The sequence below is a fragment of the Pteropus alecto genome, unplaced genomic scaffold, assembly GCF_000325575.1.
Source record: "Pteropus alecto unplaced genomic scaffold, ASM32557v1 scaffold75, whole genome shotgun sequence".
NCBI classification, from domain to species: domain Eukaryota; kingdom Metazoa; phylum Chordata; class Mammalia; order Chiroptera; family Pteropodidae; genus Pteropus; species Pteropus alecto.
The window spans coordinates 25,281,654-25,303,219 of NW_006440638.1; the positions used below are offsets into that span (position 1 = coordinate 25,281,654).

Consider the following 21,566-nt stretch of genomic DNA (forward strand, 5'->3'; position numbering starts at 1 on the left):
TTTCCCTGGCTGCCAGGCTGCTGGCAAATCTACCATCTGCTCAGTTTTACTCTCTGTTGGTCCTTTCCTACCACCTGTGCTGGAATTTCTTCCAAATAAAAAGGGTGCTCAGATTTTGGGTATTCCTACATGGCAAATAACCAGCTCCTCTGCTTTGCCTAGACTTTGCCTCATTTGTCCCTACTTTACCTACGCAGCCTGTGCTTACGATTCTACCCCTCCCCATTCTCTACTCCCCTTCATTTGGTTTCCTCAGTCTCTAGAACATGCCTTTTCGTTTCTGTCTTCTTCTCATGTGTACATTCTGCATAGATTGTTTTTTTTTCTTCCTTTCCTTTGTAAATTGAAGCAATTTTGAGTCTCCTGGGCTGTTTTGGATTGAATAAGATGTGACAGCTCTAACATGGAGCCTAGTACATAGTAGGTACTCACAAAATGTTAACCTGTGTGCTAGACTGACCTGACTAGAGTTTTACTCCACATTATTAAATCCACCTTAATGAATTGGTATGAATGAAGAACTTAGTGCTTGGCACATAAGTAAGTACTATGTGTTCGCTAAAACAACTTTTACCTTATTTCATTTGTTAAAAATTTGCAAATTTTTATGAGAATAATGTAGCTCTGGTTTTGTTATTTGCCTCAAAAAACATTTGTAAATTAGACAATATTAATAGTTTATAAAAGAAAATGACTTTACATATTGTTCACATGTGTGCTTTCCAATAAGTCTTGGAACCTGGTGACAATTTAAAAATATGTTGAGTTCTTTTTTTTAAAGGTCATACTGATTAACTCTTAAAAAGAGGAACTGCTGTATTTTGTTGTTTACTATAGAATGGAAGCTACAAGAGTATTCATGCAATGGCCAAAGATATAGATCTCCTAGCAAAAAATGCCAAAACTTATAATGAGCCTGGTTCTCAAGTATTCAAGGTTAGTTCTTTTTGTTGTTGTTTTCATTGGTAAGAGTAGATACCTTAATTTAGAGCTAATAATTTTTATGTAACAACTTTATTGAGATAAAATTCACGTATTACACATCTCACCCAAAGAATACAATTTGGTGGCTTCTGATATATTCAAAGTTGTGCAGCCATCACCACAATCAATTAGCAGTCACTCTCCATTTCCTCCCATCCCTAGACAACCTCTGTCTTTATGAATTTACCTATTCTGGACGTTTCATATAAATGGAACCATATAATACATGGTCCTTTGTGACTGTCTTCTTTCACTTACCATAATTTTTCAAGATATACATGTTGTACCATGTGTCAGTACTTCATTCTTTTCATTGTTGAATAATATTCTGTTGTATGTATATACCATATTTTATTTACTCATTCATCAGTTGCTAGACATTTAGATTGTTTCCACTTTTTGGCTACTCTAAATAATGCTGCTATGAACATTCATGTATAAGTTTTATGTAGACATGTATTTTCATTTTTCAGGGGTACATACCTAGGAATGGAATTGCTGGGCCACATAATAACTATATATTAACTTTTTGAGGAACCACCAAAATGTTTTCCAAAAGAGCTATACCATTTTACATTCCCATTATCAATGTGGAAGTGTAATTTCTTGACATCCTCACCAACACTTTTGTTCCATTTTTGTTTTTATCATAGCTGTCCTGCTGGGTATGAAATAGTATCTCATTGTGGTTTTGATTAACATTTCCCCCCTCACAGTGATTTGGTGATGTGACCATCTTTTAATGGGCAATTGACCATTCATATATCTTTGAAAAAAAATGTCTCTTCAGATCCTTAGCCCATCTTTTAGTTGGGTTACTTTTCTTTTTATTATTGCATTAGAATTTTTCAAATAGTCTGGACATTATACTATATATATTATTTATACATATTTTCTCCCATTCTTTGGATTGTCTTTTCATTTCTGTAATAGTATCCCTTTAAGGCACAAGCATTTTTAATTCTGTTAAATCCAGCTTGTCTTTTCTTTGACTGTTTGTGTTTTTAGTGCCATTTCAAGAAACCATTACCTTCCAAGGCCATGAAAATTTACACCTATGTTTTTTTCTAAGGATTTTATAGTTTTAGCTTTTACATTGAGAGCTTTGATCCATTTTTAATTAATTTTTGTTTATATGAGGTAGGTATAAGGTAGGAGTCCAGAATCATTCTTTTACGTGGGATATTATTTGTCCCAGTACCTTAAGTTAAAAAGGCTATTCTTTCTCTATTGAATTGTGTTAGTGCCCTTGTTGAAAATTAGTTGACCACAGATGTACGGGTTTATTTCTGGATTCAGTTCTTTTCCATTTGTCTGTATGCCAGGTAGACATATAGGTTCATTTTCATTTCACTTTTCAGTTAAATATCGATTTAGTCCCTGCATTTAAACCTCATAAATATAAAAAGCAGTCTTTAGTATAATATACAATGTAAAATGACTATTTCATTGCATTGCAGTTCACTCCTAGAGGTTTTGTAGTCCTGTAATGAATAGTTGCTTGTAGAAATTTCTTAAACTAATAACATATCATTGGGAATTTAGCAAAGGATGCTCAGGAAATCTTATGAAAGGAAAATCATTTAGACTTTCAGAATGCTGATTCAAGTACAGTGACTTTTGATATTAATGTTAACTTTTATCTTTCATCTTTTAAGAAACTTTAAGTGAATAAACTATGAAGTGCTTGTACTTAGTCCTTGATAGGACATTTAAATAGGACATTTTAATAGTATTGTACTAATTGTTGATGCAGTTGAAATTTTTCTTTTTGGTTTGATTATTTCCCCTAAATGAAATTTTAGAAGGGAAACTTTGGGTTTGATATATTAGTATGCTATTAATTTAAGCAAATACATTCATACTAAGTTTATGTTATAGTCTTTATCTTAGAAGTGCATCTTTGTTTCAGTTTTTAGGTCAGTGTTCGCAGGTAGGGTTCATTGTATTTTCACCAGTTTTTTCTGTTCATCATAGGATCTTTGTCTATGTGTTTGACTAATTGTGAATGAGTGAGGAGGCTTTTTAACTTAGGTTTGGTTATGAAGATGTTTTGGAAGCTTTTGGAAAGGTTAGGGGATGCAGCTTTGTGGATATCAAATGGAAGGCTACTTCAAATGAAAGGAGTGCCATAGAAAGTGTCTAGTGCATGATTGATTGAGAGCATTTTAAACTGTCTTAATTTTCTATAGTTTTTCTAAGCAAAGTAATTTTATCTTGACAGGATGCAAATTCTATTAAAAAAATATTTTATATGAAAAAGGCAGAAATCGAACATCATGAAATGGCTAAATCAAGCCTTCGAATGAGGTAGGTCAATAAAAAGAATCTGAAATCCTTGTGCTTTTATTATTTGCCAGATTTTCTAGCTAGTGAAATCAGTACAGTAGAAAACACGATATATGTTGCATTTATAGGTTTTATTTACAGTTGATAATGTGATACTAAAGAGAGTAGGGATAACTCTTACCAGCCATTTTAATGTACCCTAAAGGCTTTATTTTAAAAAGCAATTTTTAACACTTAACACCAGTGTATTCTTTTATTGTTGTATAAATATTATATGTATATGTATACTTGTATATAATTTATAGTATGCCTATAATGTATACTATATGTAATATATATATTTTTTTATATTTGTATGTAATACATAGTAGTATATTTTTATTTATAGTAAGAGCATTTAGCCAAGTGTCAGGAGATCTAGTCTTATCCTGGCTTTTCCTTGTGCTAGGACTAAGACTTTGAACAAGTTTCATTTTTAGGATTCTCTTTCCTCCTACCTGAAGTGAAAAGATTGTGTGGCTACTTTGGAAGCTTTTCTCTGACTCTGACATTTGCTTTGTTGCCAGATCCTCTGGTAACTAGTGACCATAGGCTCTCTAAGACCAGTCCTGGTTCATTCTCTTCCACAGAGCCCCCAGGTTTTGGAGCAAAGCCTGCTGCACAGTAAAGGGTCAGAAATATTTGAGCATTTAGAAAAGAAGATGAAACTGGTAGTCTTATCTTGCTTACTTAGCATTCTGATTTCAGCTGTCAATTTTCTGACATTTTTTTAATTTTATATCTGAATAGAACTTCATCAAATTTGGCTGCAGCCAGGATGACAGGTCCTTCTCACAGTAAAAGCAGCCTTGGTGAAGAGAGAAATCCTACTAGCAAGTATTACCGGTGAGAGAGAGTGAGTGTGTTTAGTCTGAGAGCCGACCCATGTTTATGAGGATAGGCATAGTGGTGTTTGATTGATGGCTGTCTTAAAGTAATATTTTTGGGTATAGTTAAGTTACTAGAATTTGTTATCAAATACCTTATTTAAAAAGTTGAGATACTATCCTCACCTCTTTAGAGAATACTTAAGCAGAAGTTGTTAGGCAGTGCTAAGTATTACTAGTAAAATGTATGGTAAAATCTAAAAGATTTTGTGTTCATAATAGAATTTGTATTCATTGTAAAATATGAGCATCATAGAATTAACCAGTAATTATGAATAAATATTTTTTATTAAATAAGGTGTAGTGTCGTGTTTATGTATAAAACAAATTGCAAGTAGCCTACTTTAGGCTTTTTACCACCACACACTTGTAGGAGAAAAAAAAATGGTGTTGGCTAAAACTGATTATGGGGAATATAAAAAGTACAAAGATAAATTGAGGAGGCAGTTGAATAGAAATTCTTTTTCTTTGATATGAATGCCTTGTTAGCAGTTCCTGTTTCCTGTAAACAAATTCTTATTATATCTTTCCATGTCTTCTAATTGTTCTTTTTTCTTTGTAGTAATAAAAGAGCAGTCCAAGGGGGTCGTTTATCAGCAATAACCATGGCACTTCAGTATGGCTCAGAAAGTGAAGAGGATGCTGCTTTAGCTGGTAGGCCTTAGGTTGTGACTAGTTCAGTGCCTTCTCAGTGGATCCTTCTGGTTAAGGAAAAATGCAATGACTGATCTGGCTGGGAGTTTTAGTTTGGAGTACATGCTATTTTGCTGCATTTTGATTGTACGCTTTGTTTGGCAGACTTATCAGAAGCTTACTGCTTTATTTTGTATTAAAACTCATATCTGAGTAAATTAATACTTCTTTCACAACAATTGGTTTGATAGCCTTAGCAGATCTTGGTTTCAAACATACGATGATAAATAATGAGTACTAGTGACACCATCAGGAAATCCCAGGAAGATATTCACATCATCTTAGATTTTCAAGTCATTGGCTTATAGTTTCAGTAGGCTATAATTTCTTCTCTGCTAGACCTTATGATTGGAAGACAGATGTAAATTACAATAAGAGCAGTATCGTAAATTGTCTTTTAAACAAGTCCAACAAAGAGCATTGGGCACTAAAAATCCATGTAAAAGTATACAATTTGTTAAATAGCAACCTAAAGAACAGCTGTAGAGATATATTTGATTTCATTATCTGTCTTTCTCTTGTGTGATATATTTTTTATTTTACTGTAAATATTTTTTATATGCAGAGATAAAGTTTGTTTCATTAAGTTATTTTGGCATATCTTTTGATTTTATAATCAAGTGTGATACAACAGATTTTTCCAGCTGTAATTTTGTACTAAATCTATAGAAATTTCATAATTATTATAGCTACTTATTAAAGTACGAATTTAATTTTTTGATATTTATCTACAGAGTTAAATATTTTTTATTTAAATTAGGCCTAATCTTGTCAAAACTTGGAAGAAAACTTATCTTTTCATTAGCTTTGTTTTTTGCTGATTATAATAGAGACACATGTTATGTTTAGGCTTCCTTCTAACATTTGGTTACTTCATTCACCGTATAGTAGTATAACAAATTGAGGGAAAACCACACCATTTACAAAATTCCTAAAAAATATTTATTGCCTTTTTTCCTAATAAGTAAGTACCTTTGTCACAAGAGGATTATTTAGTAACTTCAGCTATTAAGTAAACAAAGTAGATGCCAGTCAATTACCTAATCCAAAGCCATGAAGATTTACACCTACGTTTTCTTCTAAGAATTTTGTAGTTTTAGCTTTTATATTTAGTTCTGAGATCTGTGACTATTTCTTGTCCAAGCACACTTAGCAGGGAGTCTCTAAAGAAGGCACATTTAAAAAGAAACTTTTGTAATAAAAACAGCATAACTTTTACTGTATAACTTTCTATTCAGCTTCTATATAATATTTCTCTAAGTAAACATACAATTATATTAAGCATTACTAACATCTTTAATGAAGGTTAGAGATTATTCTTTTAAAATAAGTATTTTCAAACATAGCTTAACCTGGAAGATTGTTAAAAAGAGTTTTTTAAAGTACAATTCTTTCCCTTACAAATGCCTTCTTTTTCTTTTTAGCTGCACGTTATGAAGAAGGAGAGTCAGAAGCAGAGAGCATTACTTCATTTATGGATGTTTCAAATCCTTTTTATCAGCTTTATGATACAGTTAGGAGCTGTCGGAATAACCAGGGGCAGCTAATAGCTGAACCTTTTTTCCATTTGCCTTCAAAGAAGAAATACCCTGATTATTATCAACAAATTAAAATGCCCATATCACTACAACAGATTAGGTAAAATGTCTTCTACATTACTCAGTATAAATCTATTTTCTTGTGGTTGAGCCTGCACATATATCTTCCTTCCTAAAATAGATGAGGATATTAAAGGTAAAAATGTTTCCACATGTCTAAAGTATGCTAGAATATCACTCCCATATAAAAAGTGAGGAATAAATTTAGTTAAATACAAATATTCTTTGTACTGCAGTAGAGTCAAGGGGCAAATAAATGAAATGTATTCTAGCTAGACATTTTTGTTTCAGATTGTGGATCATAAAAAGTCATGCAGCTCAAAACTTTATTTTCTTATAACTGAACAAAGTACAAAAATCTTTCTGCTTATACCTTTTACTGATCTTTTATGTACAATAATTTATCTGTATTTAAATTTTGTCTCTGTAGTTGAACTTCCCAGAATAAACTTAGTCAGCTCTTAGAGAATTCATCAACTGAAACAATACCCGAAAGATGGTTCATCTTAGTTACCCTTTTCTGTTTAGAAAATGTTAAAGTGATCATTGGGAGTTCAGCCAGATAGAATACTTAAACCACCATAGTATCAATAAAATTAGTAGAAAATAAGTAATATTATAAAATATGTTTTGTAATTCCCACATGTGGGTTATGTTTTACATTATACTCAGAGAGAAGAAGCAAGTAAAAATAACTGGACAATGTCACATTCATCTGGTGTGTACATGATGCTTTGATGGCAGATAGCTAACCTTCCAAACAGGAATTAAAGTTTTTGTATTTACTGGAGTCTAGGAAATAAGGTTGTTTAACAACATATGTCTCACGATTTTACATTTGTAACTTCCGTTTTCGTGATTTGATCAGTAAGATTTATGGTGTTTTTATTTAATCCAAACTTTGGAGGTTTTGTACATAAGTAGGATATAGAAAATCAGCTGATTTGGCCCTCTTAAAATAACATGGCAATTAAAGGCTGCCATTCATTAAGAAATTAGCCCAGAAAATTGTCTTTTATACTCTTTTCCTAGAAAAGATGGTGACAGTCTTATAGATGTGAAGAGCTTCCCATTTAATTGGACAATGATGTCATTAGTTTTTTTTCTCCCAGACTTTTTGTTTTAATTCAGTCTAATTGGTTTAGTTCAGAAGACACATCCTCAGCCAACTCATTCACCTGCCTACAACCTTCTTCCAAGTTAGAATTTTCTAATATAAACCTTGCTTTGTCAAGTCAGTAATTCTCTACCTTTCCCCTCTTTTTAACTTTAACAGTTGTCTGGCACACATGTGGGTGAGGAATAGAGAAGTGGCTGAGGCCTAGCTGGTAGCACACTATAATTCTGAAGGGTCGGCTTTTAGGATGTCTAATCTACCTTCTTTCCAAGGACACATGCTAGTCCAGTAGTACCTTACAGGAGCTGGGCTGTCTTCCATTGTGCTCTACGTCAGAGCAGTAGGGAAACCTAGAGCAGTGCTGTCCAATTGAACTTTTTGTGATGGTGGAAACGTTATTTAATCTGTGCTGTTCATTATGGTAGCCACTAATTACACGTTACTGTTGAGCATTTGAAATGTGGCTAGTGCAACTAAGGAACCAGATTTTAAATTTTTTAAATTTTGATTTAAATAGCCATTATTTAATTTAAATAGTGGCTAATGGCTACTATATTATACAACACAGTCTTGGGAAGATTTGTTGGCAGAAGAAAGATAGTTGAGTGTCATCAAAAGCAACAAAAATGCAAGATGGGCAGGAGCTGGACAGCGTGGCTCCATCCTTTATTCTCCATGATGCCCTTCCCTCTCCCCACTATCCTTGATTAACATCAGTCTGATAAATTATGATTTATTATAGATTGTCATTTATACACTTGGGTTCTCTGTTCTTTGTGGGTGTGGAGGACCCCTAGCACATTATCCTGGGGTTAGCAGGAAGAAGTCTGAGGCTGTAATTTAAATTCTAGATGCTAGCTACGTAAGCTGGTACTGAGCTGAGTTTGTGCTTAGTTGTTTTTTGTTTCATCCTAGAGACGTTCTCTAACTTTAATATCTCCTTAAGTACTATATGGAATCTGCATATTATTTTTGTCAATTTTAAGTAAAACTTTACATACAGAATGCATGATGCCATTATAAGAGAAAAGTCTGGAATCTACATGTATTCTGTGAAGCTGTTTATATATATGGTGGTTCTTAATACTATTTTTGTGGCTTCTATAGATAGCATGCAAGGGCTTCGATGAAGAGATTTCAGTCTATCCTGTCTAAATCCAAATAGAATTAGAGTTAGGGCAAACCTTGACCATTCACTTGGTACAAAGCATATAGGGATTTTATGGGAGTTGGTATTAGTAATAACCATGTGTCTGAAAGACATTCTGAAATATCAAAATTCTTAAGACTTTTGAGTAAAATAATTTAAAACCTTAATTTTAATTAGTTACAAATGTTTGTATTGGAAGAATAATAGTGAATAGACTCTGACATATCTACCTCTGATTTACTGTCTTAAGACCACTCTTTATTGTCTATATACAACACTCTAGGGATAAATAGGTTATTCTAAATGCTCCTTCAATATATGGCCAGTACTTTCTCTTTTCTTTAACCCTCATGAACTGAAATGGCCTCTGATTTTCAGAAGTGGGTAGATTACCATGATTCTTGATTAGAATAGCTTAGTAAGCCTCCCTGATTTTTGTTTCTTCTTGCCACTAACAGGATTTTTCCATTAGATTTTTGCAAGTGTATTTGTAATTTACCCCTTACTAGGTCCTCTCATTACTTCTTGTAATGTTTGAGTTTGTTCTTTTGGATTTTCAGTTAAACTGTCATAATGCCTAAATATAATGTATTTTTGTCTCCTCACTTTATATTTTGAAATTGTCACTCCAGGCCACTCATGAGTCTCACTAGTAAAGATACCATCTATTGCTTATCAGGATTTTTGCACTGAACTTTCAGGAAGGATTTTTCATAATTTTCATACTGGAAAATTCTAACCATGTGTTTGTCTTTCACAGAACAAAGCTAAAGAACCAAGAATATGAAACTTTGGATCATTTGGAGTGCGATCTGAATTTAATGTTTGAAAATGCCAAACGCTATAATGTTCCCAATTCAGCTATCTACAAACGAGTTCTAAAATTGCAGCAAGTCATGCAGGTAGAATTTCTTGGTTTTGCCAAGTTGTTGAATGTATTACTGAAATAATCTTACACATTTTGAATGTGTTTTTAAGATGTGTGATTTCTCTCAGCAACATCACATCATTTGTTTCAGCCGCAGGTACTGCTGAGTATTTTTTTTAGAGTCATCAGCACCATGTAGAATAGAAATAATAGTTAAGACTGGGTTAGCTTTGTGGGTAGAAGAAGCGGAGGTTTGTGTCTGGGGAGTGATCTTAGGGTCCTCAGGAAGTTTCTCTCTAATCATAGGTGGTATTCTGTCATTTAAATTTTATATCTGTGGTTCTAGACTTGGTCTCTGTTGAGGTAAGTTTGGTTCTAGGAGAAAAAGCACGTTAGGGCTAGTTAATTATTGTACAATGTCCGTGAGTTTATCAGATCCTTTCTGAGAGAACACCTTGGAGGATATCTGAGGTCACAGGTCATCTAGGGGTTTTGAGACAGAAAGGCATAGATATGAAATAAAAATTATCTACCTGTCAGTGTTTGATAGAATCTTTCTAGAAAGAGAATCTCAGAGCAAGGAAGCAGCAAAAGCAGTTTTAGATCACCTGTAGAATCTTCCTTTTTGTATGGTCAACATTGTGATCAGTGCTGCAGGTTTCAAGTATTGCCTTTTTAGTATTCTGTGTGTGTGCCTCATGTCTGCTGTAGTTTGGCTTTCAGCTGTTTGGCAGAAGGCCTTTGAAAATGCATGTGATGAAAGTAGATCTTTCACCTCTCATATCAGACTTTCTCCTTAGCCGTACTGTTGCTTAAGTCAAGGATACCAAAGGCCATCTTTGAGTTGGCCTTACTCAAATGTGGCCAGCAGAGCAGGATGCCCCTACAACTTGCCTCAGTGCTTTTAACAAATCAGTGCCCTTTGTAGTATTAAATGCAGTTTCGCTAGTGTTGACTCAACTCTCTGGATCCATTTTCTTAACCTACTTTTTTGTCACGCAGGCTTTTGTTAAACTGGGTTATTGAAAATGTTTAATGACTTTAATTTTATACATCCTATGTGTGGTTAGATCTTTCTGAGTGAATCTGGTATGTCTAGCTTTTTAATATTCATATATTCTAGGAGTGCTCAGCAGAGTGAGCTTGACTCCTGGGATGTGCTCTGTTTTAGGCAAAGAAGAAGGAGCTTGCCAGGAGAGACGACATTGAGGATGGAGACAGCATGATCTCTTCAGCCACCTCTGATACTGGTAGCGCCAAAAGAAAAAGGTATATACTCTTCTTATAGCTGGAGATATCTTCTCAGATTCTATTTATTTCATTCTAGATAAATATAGAAAATGGTTTTTTTTTAAGCTATCAAATATGAATTCTCTTATAAGCTTTAAATATTTGGTATCATGTCTTTTAGAATTCATTTGTAAATTGTATGATTAGCACTTTTTGTGTAAGTACCATATTGCTTTCAAATGATATAGATAAAAGGGACAACTACATATATAGGCTGGCAAAACATGTTATTCATTTTGTTGTCCAGGTTACTTTGTTTTAACGTGGCATTTAAAGGATGCCACTTAAATCTAATTTAGGCAATTTTTACATGGTAAATTATAAAAATCGATACCATCACTGTAGTGAAGTAATTACCTTTAACCCCTTTGTTTTTCTTTGTTAATCTGATCTTTATTTGCCATTTTAAGGATGTCAGATTGTAAAATACCAAGTCATAACTTCTCGTAGTTCATAAAATGTTAAGCTAAATATTTGGTTTTATTTTTTTTCTAACCTTTCTCTCAACTTTCCTAACCCTTTCTTTCTCTCATGGGTTTTATGGACGGAGACCTTACTGTGAGATTCTGAAGCTAGAATCCTATAAAAAATCATGCAAGATCATCTCTTTTGTCTGTGCCTCCTACATGGAGTTTCTCTAACTTGATCTTTGTGGAACACCATATTCTCCCTCAACCTTAACTATTTCACCATCTTTTTAGCAGTAATCAATTCAGGGAGGATACCTTAAGTAAGGAATTACCTAAGCACTAATAGTGGGGCTTGACTCAAAAATTCAAAGATTCAAAAATTGAATGAAGAAGTCATCAGTAATTGTTGATACAGTTCAGTTCATGCGTTAAAAGATCCACTAAGATCAGAAGATTTAAAAAGTGGTCTAGAAAAGATAAGCTGTCTTGTCTTACCCTCTTATAAATAGCATTTGGGGAAATTTTTTTAGCTTCAAAAATAACTTTGCTATGCTATGCCATGGTAACTAATTGATTGGTGTACCCTGAGATGTGAATCTCCTCCATTACTGGCCTATGAATTTCATCCTTCCAAGTTCTTAATTCCTTGTTATACCAGGGACAACGGAGGAAAAATGTGAAAGCAGATCAGAGACATCAAATCAAGAACATCTTTGAGTGTAATTATATAACTCTACTACAGCATCACCTGTGTTTTCCAGATCAGTCACCAATCAAAGATAAAAACTTCTCAGGCAAAAGAAGGTAATGGAGGCAAAAGTGATGGTACAGTTAGTGCCAACACTAGATGAAAAGAGAGATCTTAAACTAGTTAAGTGTTAAGAAAACAGTACTAAGGAAGCATTAACTCAGGCCAGATCTTTAAAATTACCTATTTCTGGCATGTAGTTTGTGGGACAACCCAAGTAGATTAAATAAAAGACATTACTCTAAAACCTCCCGTAAAAAGAAAACTGAGCATTATGTTCTTGAAACAAAATCTTACTTCAGAAAAAAAGTCCCTTTGGGAATAGGTTTCCTAGGAAATGTTTTGTATAATAAAATGAAAAATAAGAGAAGAACAAATAAAAATCGTGGCTAAAGCAGTAAAAGAACATACTCGGGTTTGAAATACAGGCAAGAGTGGATGATTAAGAGGTTGATAGAAGCAGGTCCTGAGCTTACTTAGGACTTGACAAAGGAAGTAACATAATGAGCCTTTTAGAAGGTAGTTACGTTAAGAGGTTTTGGTAATAAGAAATAGACTTCTCCAAAATTTAGGCAAACACAGCAACCTAGTAAGTTAAGTTAAGCTTGTCCAGAGAAGTCAGGGCCAAGTTTACCAAGTACCACTTGGTTTGACTCCTAAGTATTGTGTATGTTTCTATCTTTGCATTATTTTTTAATGTTAAAAAAAGTGAGAAAAATTAATATTGGTATGTTCTTTCCATTCTGGGAGTGCATTCTTCTCCCCCATCCCTCTACCCAAAAATCTGTGTGCTCTCTTCCATGTTGAAATGTTCCAAGTGTTCTTAATATCTTTTGTCATTTGGATTGAAGAGTCCTTTTTTCCTCAACCATATTTGGTTTATACATGACCCTCCAATGTTGCTTATTTTGTTTCTCTTCACATGTAATGTTTGTTTCTGCTTTCCCAGGAACACTCTTGACAGTGAGATGTTGGGTCTCAGGAGGCTATCCAGGTGTGCAGTCCTTTTTTATGCATAAACATGTTTTTAAAAGTATAATCTTCTGTGGTATGGTCAGTACTGATTAGGTGAAAAGTCAAGCCTTAAGCGTGTGAAATAAGTTTTATTTGGGTGCCAGTTTATTTTATGAATAAAGAAAGTATAACTTAGAAATATAATTAGTAAAGTCAATTCAGAATTAGTTAGCCTAGATATGTTCAGGAGCCTTAATTTGTTGCTAGTTTGGCTGGGGGCAGCAAGCCCTCTCACCAATCATTGTGGCTGTGCTTCTGCCGCATAAGGTAGAGGCTGAGAATATGGTGGCATTGCTGGTCTTCAGGGCCTAATGAGTGCTAATTCCCTTTCAGAGATGCCTTTTATAAACTGTGGAATGGCAGAGAGATTAAAATCAGTGTTGACAATCCAAGTAATGTCAGTCCTTGTTGGCACCTATCATTGGGTTAGTGCTTCTCAGCCATAAATACATTTCCTCAGTCTCTGATCTTGTCTGTATTTTATTTCTTTAAAAGCATCCATTCTTTAGCATGTTACTTATGATTTTAAAAACAGCCTATGAGTTGCCATGTTATTGTCCTAGTAATCATTGTGTGGTGTTTTTATTTTTACCTTTGTCATCTGGCATTCATGGAGTGTCTGTAGCTTGCAGAACACCAAACTCTGCTCTTACAGGTCATAAAGGAGAGCATTTAGTTTCTCTACCTGCCAGGAACTTATTAGCTAGGAAAAGTCAAGTTAAAAATCAAACTATGTGGGAGCAATATACTAAAATAATTACTTAAGGTACACAATTATATAGTTGTATAGAAATGTTGCATACTTGCCCAAATAGCTTTAGGAAATAAGATTTCCCTACCATGCTTTTCCTTGGAAGTTAGGTGTTCTAAACTTATCTACATGTTACTACCATATGTAGTCCACCCTTCATAATTACTGTGTTATCATTATCTTCTTCCTAATATTTTTCTTAAAAGTTTCCTTAGTAAATTCTTAAAGGTCATAGGTTGTATTTCTTTCATATCATTCACAGTGTATGGCATTGACTCTGGGTAGTAGTAGAAATAGAAATGCAAGGCGTTGTGGAGTATTGTTATAACCCCAAGTTCTATAGCCTGACTCTCCAAGTTCAAATGCCAGTTGTTATTAGCACTGTGACCTGAGCCTCATCTCAGATTTCCTCATCTGAACAAAGACTTGATGACAGCACCTGCATAGGATTGCTGTGAGGACCTGATTGATTAATATGTTTAAAGCCCTTAGAACTGAGCCTGGATGCAGTAAATACTCAATAAATGTAGCTCTGATTATTTTCTGGAAGTAGTTTCTGTTGACATCAGGATTTGAAATAAGTACATTTCATTTTGTTTTTAGGCAAATGTTACTAGTCTGGGAAAACACATTAGAAAAGATGAATGAAAGGTTTTATTCCTTGAAGACTTGAAGATAAAATGTAGCAAGCCTTATAAAAGAGAGCCATTTGGCTTTACTTAGTTTAACAGCAGGCACCGCTGAAACTCTAGGGACAGGGATTTAAATGTTGGGATACCTTGAAACCTATAAACAGAATTGACTTTGATTAGACAGGCTCTTGGTAAGTGTTAACTTGGGAAAGGGAAAGACGTGATAAAAGCAGCCTGGTGTTTATCAGGTGATTCAAATCTCACTTCTGATTACTTATTTTATGGCCTTAGGCATTCAGTTGACCTCTCTAAGCCTCTGTTTTTACATCTACAAAGTTGGGAAAATTGTACCTGATTTTCAAAGTTTTGAGAATTAAATGAAAATGTATTTATAGTGCTTAACAGTCACTGGCATATGATAGAAGTGTTAGCTATAACTATGACTTTTATGTGTATATATACAAATATGAATACATAGAATAATAAATAGTTTCAGGGGAAGAATAATGATAAGGATATTTGAGAAAATGGTGAGCCACAAAGTACGAAGGTTAGTACTAACACTGTGATGTGAAAAATTGAAAGATTGGATCTAGAAGGGCTATGGAGTTCCTCTTAAACTTGGTGAAAACTAAGAGAAACAAAGAGTAACGATAATTCCAGTGTCAGGCTGGGTTGTGAATCAGGAGGTTGATGTTGGTGGTGGTCCTGGAAAACCAGGGATACAGAACAGAGCCTCTACTAGCTTATAATCTTTGTGCAAATTAGAAAAAGCACCCATCTCTCAAGATACTTGACTTTCATTTGTTGGAAAATTTCTGTAATATTCTGATTTTGTTCGCATAGGACCATTTATGGCCTATCTCCTATAAAATTCTAGAATTGTATGTTTATTAAAACAATGTATGTGATCTGAATCGGCATTGCCTTAAGTCCACAACAATAAACAGCCCTGGTTTTGAACTCCCTTAAAATATATTTTACCTTATTGTGTTCAAAGATTCTGATTAAAATAAGAATGAGTATGCCAGTTACCAGGTCTGGGATTTAATTTTATGCACCTTTCTCAAAATGGGGAAGAGTTTACAGTCAGAGAGAGGACGAGCAGTAGGATGCATGCATAGAAGGTTTCTAGAAAGAATCTAAAAAGCAAAGTGAAATTGAAAACAGTAACTAGAAAATGTCAAATAGGGGAATATCATAGCTTTTTTTTGTTATGTAAAGTTTATCTCATTTCAAAAAATATTTGAAGCTACTTTCAAAAGTCATAGGATAATAAGGTTTGACATCCATATTGGAAAAAGATACAGCAAATATACCAGCCACTCAATCTAATACAGTTATTATAAAAGAGAAGAAAGTTTAGCTCTGCATTTTTTCTGGCAGCCAGATTAAAAGTAATGGACCAGTGGCTCAGTCTCAAAGGCAATATAACAATCTGGAAAAATGTAAACAAAATAACAAAACTGGATTTGTCAGAGATCACTAAGTGACCTGAATAACAAAAGTTTTGCTTGTCTTTGAGGATGGAAACCAGTTACACATCACTCTCTTAAAGCATGAATGATGTAAATGGAGAAAGGATGCTATTAGTAATATAAGTCCTAAAACAGTAAACTTCAGTTATTAGAGCAGTTTCTTAAGCACAATTAAATTTGACATTGTGAGTATGTCCCATTCAGAGTTGCCTAAGGCCAGAGATATTCAAGGTAGAAGAATGGACCAACCACTCGCCATTCTTTTACTTTTTGACATTTTCCCTAAAATTTAGTTTAAAAGTTTTCCTCCTCTTTAAAAAATCTTGTAAAAATTTACCCTAGACTCACTGTCAGATTAGAGTATTTGTAGTTTCATACAGAAAAACCTAATGGTAATGGGAGTGATGTGGTAGAACCAGGAAGCAAACAAAACTGATCTTTTGTTTCAGATGAGGGCCTTAATTGAAATTGTTTTGCTTGGTATTCCTGGAATGAGGAGTGATTTCATTCTGAACTGATTATTGAAGAGACCTTTTAATTTCAGAGTTTCAGAATTAAATTCTTGAGTCTTCCTTTTGAAGTTCAGCCCTCACAATCGAGATATAAAGAAACTATATTTGACTTTAGTAGTTTTAGGTATTCCGTCATACCAGATTCAGGTTCTGAAATTTTTCTTTAGAGGCTTCCTGAAAGTTAAAGTCATCTGTTTCCTAGTCACTACCTAGATGTAGAACTCTGGTATTGGAGCTTTGTCCCTACTTCCCCTTTCATTATCCACTTGCCAAAGTCCTAAACTGAGATTACTCTTCCTCTCACATCATTGCCCCAGGATACCTCTTTGGATAAATAGTCTCCGCTAAATCAAACTACTCGTAGATTGCCATCATCTAACAATCACTTACTTGACATAGAGACACAAAAATACTGAAGAGGAGGAAATAGCAAGGATGATCCCAGGCCACCAAGGGAAATGAGCAGTCTGAGTAAAGAGACAGGTGATGAAGATGATCCCAGCCCTAGGACAAGGGTTCTTTTTCTCTCCTAAAAGAATCACTTTCAGGTTCCCTTGAGCCCCATGATTCTAAGAAGATACACATTTCTGAGACATTTTAAATTCTTGACTTAAGGATAGATATTTGTTATCTGTTAATTATTCTTTATGGAATTTTGTTTCTTTTTTTAAAAAAAGCATATTTTGAACCTTGGAGAGCAAATACCTAGCCTTTGACTTCTTCATGACCCAGCAGTAGAGTGAGTGGTGGTCAGATGACTGGACCTAGGAGAGCCATTCAGCCACATAGTTTGCTTCAGGAAAGAGCTTCTTTCCCTTTATAAGATAGGAAACAGATAAAAAAATATTTATCTCTAAGTACTACATTATAAGATCTTAAGTGTCTGTTGATTAGAAACTAAGTTATATAAGTCATTTCTTTTTATTACCTACCTGACTGTTCACTTGGAGAATGCTGGTTCAAATCTGGCTAGATTTTATCAGTGTCCTGAAGACATACAGTGGGCCAGAAATCATATTTGAAGATTATCTCTTCTAATAATTCACTGGACTACTCACTTGGAGCAGGTCATTTAGCCTCTCTGAGCCAGTTTTCTCAACAATTAGAAGATTAGTCTGTGTGTTCTTATGGGCCCCTTTTGAACTCATGTTCTAATCTTTGGTCCCTTGTATTTTTTTTCATACTATTCACATCTGTTTCTTAGCATCACGTCTCACTAGGAAAATTTGGAGAAGAAAACAGGGATTCAAAGATGAAAATTACTCAAAAGCTCAGCTGAACCACAAACCCTTTATTCTTTAAGCTAGGTTGGTATTGTGGAATAAAACTGATAGAGGGAAGGAGCAAGGACTGACTCTGACAGGATAAATGCAAGAGAGACTTGTACCTACTATAGAGACACTAGTCTGGCAGACAGCCTCCCTTTGTTTTCTGGTATTGGGATGTGCAGGTATTCAGAGTGGTTGTCTTAAGAGATTAAACATCTTTTGTCTGTGTGTTTATTTTTTTGTTTGTTTAGTAAAGACTTTTAAAAGCAATAGAGAATCAGTAGCTTTCCACTTTTGCTCTATTAAAAATGAAAAAATATATTTCAGTTGGTAATAAGATTTCATTTTCTTTGGCTGTCTGACAAGATCTTTTTTCAAGCATTGTATTTCATAAATATTCTAAACAGGTTGTCTGGTGTTCATTGGCTGCTCCTGCCATAGTCACTATGTTTTAATGATTTTGGAAATTTTCCTAGTATTTGTTCATAGCTTGCAGCATGTTTACTATATTTATAGCATATGTAATCAGTAAATTATAATCATAATGAAGCACCTGCCCATAAGATTAATTCGTAACATTTCATGTTCACACTTGTATATGTATATATTTTTTAAAAACCTGAATTTGTTCTCATTTTTTTCCCTTTTCTACACTCCTAACAGTAAAAAGAACATAAGAAAGCAGCGAATGAAAATCTTATTCAATGTTGTTCTTGAAGCTCGTGAACCAGGTACAGGCAGAAGACTTTGTGATCTGTTTATGGTTAAACCATCCAAAAAGGACTATCCTGATTATTATAAAATCATCTTGGAGCCAATGGACTTGAAAATAATTGAGCATAACATCCGCAATGACAAATATGCAGGAGAAGAAGGTATGATAGAAGACATGAAGCTGATGTTCCGGAATGCCAGGCACTATAACGAGGAGGGTTCCCAGGTAAGAATGTATAAAAATCCTGGAGTAGACACATTTTCTTTTGGGTGCTTGTGGAATAATGCATTTTGAGAGACCAGGTCTAGAGTCCTAACTTAGGTTATTCTTCTCAGTGACTAGCTTAATACTTTGTCTTCTTTTAAATGTTTAAATGAGAAGCAGTGCATTATAAAGTTTAAAAGTTTATACTCTGTAATCCTAGATTTGAATCCTGTTCTGCAAGTTCCTGTGTAAGTTACTTATCTTTTCTAAGCCTCATTTTTCTCATCTGTGAGTTGGGGATGATAATGGTATTTGCATCAGGGTGGTTGTAGGATCTAAATGAGATAATGTATCCAGAGCATGTAACAGTGCCTGGGATTTGAATAAACACTCAAATGAAAGACAACAGCATTAAAATCTTTCATCATCATTATTACTCTTCTCAATAGCCATACTTCTTCAAGGATTGTCTATAAAATGGTATGATAATATAAGAATGATAATATTCCCATAAATGCACCTCTAAATAATTGATTTTGTTATGAAGTATCTTGGTTTTCAGTTTTTTATCAATATAGCTAAGAGACATTCTTTGATATTTTTTCTATTTCAAATCCTTTAATTTTTTTTATTGAGATATAATTGACATATTACTTTCAAGTATGTAACATGATTCAGTATTTATATATACTGTTAAATGATCACCGTAAATCCAGTTAACATTCATCACCATACATAGTTACAAAGTTTTTTTCTTATGGTGAGAACTTTTAAGATCTACTCTCTTAGCAGCATTCAAATACGTAGTACAGTATTATTAACTGTAGTCATCATGCTATACCTTACGTCCCCATGATTTTATACCTGAAAGTTTATACCTTTTGCACCACTTCATCCATTCCACCCAACCCCCAATCCCCACCTCTGGTAACTACCAGTCTGTTCTCTGTATATATGAGCTCGGAGGGTTTGGGGGTTTTTTTGTTTGTTTTTGTTTATGTTTTTAGATTACATATATAAGTGAAATCATATAGTATTTGTCTTTCTCTGACATTTCATTTAGTATAATGCCCTCAGGTTTCATCTATGTTGTTGCAGATGGCAGGAGTTCGTTTTTTTATGGCTGAATAGTATTTGTATGTGTGCGTGTGCATGCGTGTGCATGCATAGTATTTGCATGCACACGCACACACCACATTTTCCTTATTCACTCATCCATTGCTGTACACTTAGGTTGTTTCCATATTTGGCTATTTTAGTGAACATGGATGGGGGTGCATATATATTACTGAGTTTTCTTTATCTACTTTAAATCTCCCAGAAATAAAATAAGATTTTTAAATCTTTTTTTTCCTTTCTTCTACTATATTTGACTATGAAATAAAGTAGGCACTGAGGGTGTTTATGATCAAAGAAATGGTTCTGTTGTAGGAGTTTACACTGTCCTCAGTGTCATTGAGTAATGTGCCCTTTTCTGCCACGAGTAGAGAAAAAAAGGCACTCTTAAGAGGTGGTCAAAGAAGAGAGATCATTTATTCCTTCAGCCCTCTGCTCTGATGCCAGTCAGGGTGGACAGAGCCTCCGCAGGGGAAGTGGGAGACCAGTGGGTGTTTAACCTTATTCTCAGCTACATTATACCACCCTTGACGTAGTCTTCGGAGAGAAAGATCCTAAGCAAGGATTGTCGCGTTTCACAGATCAGATTCCAGACGATAAACTCACACTGATGCTAATTTCCTTTTAAAATGGAGTTTGAGATAGTGCTCTCCAACTAACAGATATTTTTAATTTTCATTGAGCTAAGTCTGCTACTTTGAGGGTCCAGTGGAAGAGAGATTTATGAAGAAAACAACACATGTAAATATAAATATGTTTCAGAACTTCTGTAGAAATGTAAAATGATCCTATTATAGTAGTTCTCAAACGTTAGCATGCATAGCTGCATATTAAAATCACCTGGAAAGCTTAACAACCAAGTGAGGCCTAGGCCCACCTCACAGAGATGTGATTTTGTTGCTTGGTAGCGATCTCAAACTTTATTTCTTTAGTTCCAAACTATTCTAACCTATGTTTTTAAAACTTCTTTATGAATGTATATTATATTTCAGTAGGAAGTGTTTTAAAAACTCATTTTAAATATATTTATGGAATATAGGTTTACAACGATGCCCACATCCTGGAGAAGTTACTCAAGGATAAAAGGAAAGAGCTGGGCCCTCTGCCTGATGATGATGACATGGCTTCTCCCAAACTCAAGCTGAGTAAGGCAGCTTCATACTTTGTTATTTAGTGTAGTCTATCAAGGATAGATTACTGGTATACTGAAATAATATTTAATTGGTGAATATATTTGAACTTGCACTCTAGCATGGAGTTTCTTCTCTTCTCTCAAGCATTCTCTTCTATATTTTAAGCCAACTATAGAAAGCATGTGAGAATAGAATATAATGTCATCAGTTTTGTTTACTTTCTTGAATGTGGTGGGCATTTTGTAAATGTTAAATAGTAAGAATGGATATTTTTTCTACATATGAAAATAGAAGAGTATGGTGGCAGATTTTGTTTTTGTGTATTTGTTTCCTGATTACTAAAATTAAAAATGAGTCCCACCAGCTTGTCCTAGACAGAATTTGTGAGATTAGAAATGTCCAACCACTGTACTGGAAATTAAGTCAGCTGTCTTTTGAATGTGTTCCATAGATGGTGGTTATATTAAAAACTATGAGGGAAGAGAAGACAGTAAAAGTAATTAATACCATTGAGCTAAACAAGAGGTTTCTGCCTTATTTAAATAATCTAAATGAAGTAAATACCAACAAATGGTAGTGATGTTGTCAAATATTTTTTAGAGCCATGTTTACTGAAAGGGGGAAAAACAAATAGACCTGGCTTTTTGTATGAAATGGCTGAAGCTGAATT

The 21,566-nt window shown here is 34.2% G+C and overlaps 1 protein-coding gene across 1 annotated transcript in view; it reads left to right on the top strand.

Annotated features, from left to right (window-relative positions):
* PBRM1 (polybromo 1) overlaps positions 1–21,566 on the top strand; it is a 99,737-nt gene that overhangs the window by 23,924 nt on the left and 54,247 nt on the right. The window contains 9 exon segments of the mRNA XM_015593672.2: positions 838–936; positions 3,209–3,294; positions 4,063–4,158; positions 4,762–4,853; positions 6,317–6,530; positions 9,518–9,659; positions 10,797–10,894; positions 18,392–18,668; positions 20,803–20,908. Coding sequence (XP_015449158.2) covers positions 838–936; positions 3,209–3,294; positions 4,063–4,158; positions 4,762–4,853; positions 6,317–6,530; positions 9,518–9,659; positions 10,797–10,894; positions 18,392–18,668; positions 20,803–20,908 — 1,210 coding nt within the window.